Here is a 5,330-nt window from a genome sequence, read left to right as displayed (position 1 = left end):
GCTCGCCACACACACACACACATTAACCTGACATAAACCCAAACAAATAGCGAAAACTTTGAGCAAAGAAAATGGGTTTTCATCGGGATGAAAACCCATTTTCTTTGCTCAAAGTTTTCACTATTTATTATTACAATTGTTTCTGGTCAGTTTTTCCTTCCTTGTTTCAAAATATATTGCAAAAAGCTGCATCGCTTCGGCGATCCCTCACATTTATTCCAAAGTCGATTTACATCATTTGGGTTTATGTCAGGTTAATGTGTGTGTGTGTGTGTGGCACACATACACACACTATAGCTTCTGACCACACGAGCAAAGAGAGTTAAGGGTTTGGGACGAACACCGATCTAGGGCTTTCAATAGCTCAGTCGGTAGAGCACCGGTCTAATAATCCGGAGGTCTCGGGTTCGAATCCCGATGAAAACCCATTTTCTTTGCTCAAAGTTTTCGCTATTTATTATTACAATTGTTTCTGGTCAGTTTTTCCTTCCTTGTTTCAATATATATATATATATATATATATATATATATATATATATATGCATAGATACGTGTGTATACAAACACACACACACACACACACACATATATATATATATATATATATATATATATGTATATATATATATATGTATATATATATATATACATATATAATATATGTAACATGTTATATATTATAGTAGTAATAGTAGCAGTAGAAGTACTGAGTATAGTTACAGTAGTTAAGTATCCATATACACACCCTTTCTCCTACAAATGTCCTATATACTTTGGTGATGAGCATTTACCACGTGACGCAGCGTACTGTTGAGTCATGATGAGTGGCACGGATAATTAGCCCTTGAATTCATGGGAGAGCGGTGTCCGTATAGTAGTGTATGGTCTAGATTCTGGACTCTTTTCCGTGATATTTGCCGAAGCAGCGGCTGCTGCTAAATCTCACTTTACGCGTCAAGACGAGTGATGGCGCTCTCTCGAGGCGATCTTGAGAACCTATATTTTATACTATTGACAATATGTATGAGAGAGATGGAAGTACATACACGAGAATTTTTGAAATATGAAAATGAGCTGTTAACTAAATAAACAAGAGGAAAGAGAGTATCAGAACTATTTTTGCTGCTTTCTCTCTCTCTCTCTCTCTCCCCCTCTCTATCTATTTGTCATTCCGTCTGTCTGTTGGTCTATTATCTTTCTTTCTATGTCTATTGTTCTTTCTATCTACATCTCCCCCTTCTGGAGTTCTGTCAAAATCATATTTTTCTCCGGCCAGTATGCTACTAAATACAGTGATTGATCACTTATCAAAGTGATAAATACCCTAATCTCACAATCCACACCCCAACAAACAAAAAAAGAAGAAAAAGAGAGACAAATGGAGGAACAATGAAAATCCCATGGCTTTTTGTTTTTCCATAATCTTTTATTGATTCCATATTCAATACAGTTTCATGATAAATCAAATCACATGTATTATAGAATCCACGATTCAACAAAACACAATTATAATGAAATCAAACCAAGCTGTACTTTCAGCAGAAACAGTGCATTCGTAAAGAATATACAATGCACCAAAAAAAAAAACATACACTGCTTACTTACTTTCATTAAAATCAAATGGAGCTGTCCTTTTAGCATGACAGTGCATTCATAAGAAAAAAAAAGAATATTTATATCAAATGGAGCTGTACTTTCAGCACGACAGTGCTTCATAAGAAAAAAAAATTAACACATCAATATACACCCAAATAAAATCGATATACAACCAAATGGCTGTATTTGGTAATCGATTATGTCGATTTTCAACAGATGTATAGTGTGTTCTCAACAGTGTCAAAATTTACGCCTTGGTCATTACACGTGGGGGCAGCTTTAATGTTGAGGCTTGTCTCGTGATTTTCACACTTAAACGGTCCACGATTCGCCATTTTATTGGTCAGGATTCACGGAACAATAGGCACTCAATAAGACACAGACACACGCGCACGTGGGCATGCAAACACACACGCACACACACACATACACATACGCGCAAGTAAGAAAACAAGACTAAAAATAGGGAAGTTATGGTTGTGGTTTGGGATTGATCAAACGTACTAGAACATCTGCTCCCTGGTCAAAGAAGACCTGTATGCCCCGTGGCTGCTTCGACGAACACTTATTTTTTTGTATCGTTGCCAAGTGATCTAGATTTGATGCATTTTCCTGATCTGTCTGCTTTTCTTTGTCATTATTTTTTTTTTAAAGATACAGAGAGAAACGTATCATCTTTATCTTGGGCACCGAAATTTGATGACAAGCATCCTGGTTACTGTACATCGTAATGGCTCCTTTCTTTCGAATGGGCAAGAGGAGGAGATATACTTGGTGCTACACTATTCCTGGAATTACGCTTGTTATTGTGATAATCGTCGCAAAGTTTCTTGATCTTCATGGTGCTTCAAACCGGCAAGTACAAAAGGAGGTTCCAAAAGAGTTCTGGCCTTTGCAAGTTATCCAGGTACCATTCCGGAGACATGCAGAACAGAAATATCAGCCACAATACGATGGCAAAAACAAGGCGTTTCTCTCCGAGGTATTAGTAGATGTGGCGGGACACGCTAAACCATGTCATACCATGGATTGGATGGGAAAACATATTTGCAGCGCTGTCCTGTTCATACATTCGTTTCCCGAGAGATCGTCCATTCGGGATGCCATACGCAGGACCTGGGCGAATCGACAACAGTGTCGGAAGAACAGGGTCTGTGCATTCTTTATTATGGGAACCTCCAACGACAATGCTCAAATGCAGAAAGTGAAAATGGAGTCGGAGATATACGGGGACACTCTCATCGGTAATTTCTCCGCAGGCAAAAATACATGTTTGCTGGAAACGCTGCATGGACTTCGCTGGGTCCTCAGCTCTTGCCCTCAGGCAGACTACGTCATAGAGGCGAGAGACAACACGTTTCTTAGACTCGATAAGCTCGGAAGGCTCCTCTCCACATTCAAAGAGCAAGGAAATTCCCGTATGGCTATTCTTGGATTTAGGGTCAACAGCTCGAAGGTCCAACGTCTTCAAACGAGTCCGTTTTTCGTCGGGAAAGATGTCCTACCGAATGATACCTATCCACCGTATTGCTCGCTAGATTCAAGCTACATAATACATCGAAAGATGGCTGAGGAAATCTTCAAGTTTGCATGGAACTCTTATCTGATCGCTGCCACTGACGCATTTGCTGGTATAGTGGCTCATGAGTTGGGCTGGAGCGTTCGCGACAGTGACGCTTTTTTCCTCAGAGATATTGGTACTGACGTGTGCCTTCTCAGCAATAGATTCGCGACTTTAACCCCGAGAGTAGCAGACATTATTCACCGTATCTGGGACCAAGTGAACAATCATCAGTTCATGAGAAACTGTACGGTTGCGGACCTTGACATCATCTACGAGGGTATCAGAGTGAGCAACTCAAAATACCTAAAGGAAGTTTTGCGCCCGACCAAAAACACCAAAGCAACGAGATGTAAGGCAGATGAGCACGTGTACATTGTTGGTTTGGTGAGTTCTCATCCAGAAAGCTTTGCTGCCCGCAAAGCAATCCGAGAGACATGGGCCAGCAAGCCCTACCTACAATCTCTCAAGGCCAATGTGATAATATACTTTCTTCTTGGTCGGAAAAAATCGTCAAAAAGTTCAATCGAAACCGCTTTGCGTGAAGAATCGGACATGTATAACGATATCCTTGAAGGAAACTTCATCGACTCCTTCAAGAACCTTACCCTGAAGCATCTCTTCGGACTCCAGTGGACCTACGAAAACTGTGCCTCCGCCAGGTATTTCTTCAAAGCCGACGATGACATATTCGCCAACCTCGAGAATATCGTCAACAATTTGCAAAGGCTAGACAGAGAGGACAACGATCTGAAACGACTGTATCTTGGCGATGGAGGGATAGAGCAGAGATCCACCGATCCCAATTCTCATCTCTTCGTGAGCGAGACAACGTATAATGGGAAGTATTTTCCAACTTACTGTGTCGGAGGAGGCTACGTGCTGTCCATGGATCTTGTCAGTCTGGCGCTCGCCGAGGCGTCTAGTACACCACTGATTCCTTCGTTAGATGATGTCTACATCGGCATCTTGATGCAAAAGCTCGGGGTAAAGATGACTGTGCATGATGGTTTTCGGTATGACGAGGGCCCAACGGACATATGCGCTCTGAGGAACCCGCATTTCATGGTCATGCACGCTCATAAAGCCCCTGATAAACTGAAAGAGATATGGAGAAACTTTATTGATCCTACAAAAGTATGCACGCAAAATTAGGCGCTGAGATGACGGCAAAGATACGAATGACTACTACATTGTACAGAACAGAAGGCAGACTAGCTCTTTATTCTGTGCGATTTTCACTTCCCATATTTTCATAATTTCGTGATACAGTACACTTTCTTTTAAGAAGCGAAAACAAAATATTAGTGACGATTAACACAGGACTGACGAAGGTCACCTCTAACATAGAATGTCATTTCACTTCACTTCACAGGTATTTATTGTGTCACTCACATTTGTACAAGGTAGCATCCACAATATTGTATCTTGCTTTTAGAGGATCTACGCTCTGACAATTTAACAACTGGGGAATAAATGGAAGAACAAAGACATATAATATAGTACAGATCTTCGCAGTCGTTGCGTGTGTCAACTGATTTACCTACCTCTAGCATGTATCTTTCCCCCAGACGTATGAGTATAATTTGCTTATGAAAGGATAATGATGACTTATTACCAAGTATTAGCTGCACTTGGGGAAAGGCGGGGATTATTCACTCGGCATGTCAATGCTCCTTATACGAGTACAAAAACAAAAGCATTTTGTTATTCCGAAAGGTCGTGTTTCCAAAGGTTCGTTAATCCGAAAATGGCTTTGAGGTTCCTTATTCTAGAGTTTCGTTAATCCAAAAATGACCTAAGGTTCGTAATGCCGAAGGTTTGAATTGTCTTTTTATTGGCGTTTTGGCTGTAATTGTCATATCATGTCTACAGTGAAAACAAGTTTAAAAAATCGATAAATCTGTGTAAAAGCTTTATCTTTAAGGGCGCCCCCCAAAAAAGAGTCTTTATCATATACATTATTACTTTTTATTTTAGTTATCAATAAGTTTGTTCTTTTTGTTTGTTTTTTAGTTTGTTTGTTTTTCTTTCGGTTGCTTTGATGTGTAGTAGCACTCCATAATCATTTGTGGTCTTCATTCGAAGCAGAGAAATTGTAAATAAAAAGACTTGTCTAGGGTAGGAGGATAACTATAGCACTTTATATTATATAGTCTGTCTGTGATCTACA

At 40.0% G+C, this 5,330-nt stretch overlaps 1 protein-coding gene and 1 non-coding gene across 2 annotated transcripts; both read left to right on the top strand.

The window, feature by feature from the left end:
* Window positions 1–352: 352 nt before the first annotated feature.
* Window positions 353–426, top strand: Trnai-aau (transfer RNA isoleucine (anticodon AAU)). The gene has a single exon. It is a non-coding gene; the product is annotated as a tRNA-Ile (tRNA).
* A 2,338-nt stretch (window positions 427–2,764) lies between these two features.
* Window positions 2,765–4,312, top strand: LOC140239664 (lactosylceramide 1,3-N-acetyl-beta-D-glucosaminyltransferase-like). Its single transcript, XM_072319493.1, has one exon. It carries the CDS (start codon window positions 2,765–2,767, stop codon window positions 4,310–4,312), a length of 1,548 nt encoding a protein of 515 aa, XP_072175594.1.
* The last annotated feature ends 1,018 nt before the right edge of the window (window positions 4,313–5,330 follow it).

Source organism: Diadema setosum, chromosome 16 (assembly GCF_964275005.1).
Source record: "Diadema setosum chromosome 16, eeDiaSeto1, whole genome shotgun sequence".
NCBI lineage: Eukaryota > Metazoa > Echinodermata > Echinoidea > Diadematoida > Diadematidae > Diadema > Diadema setosum.
The sequence above is the reverse complement of the archived record's forward strand: the minus strand, read 5'-3'. Positions and strand labels throughout refer to the sequence as shown.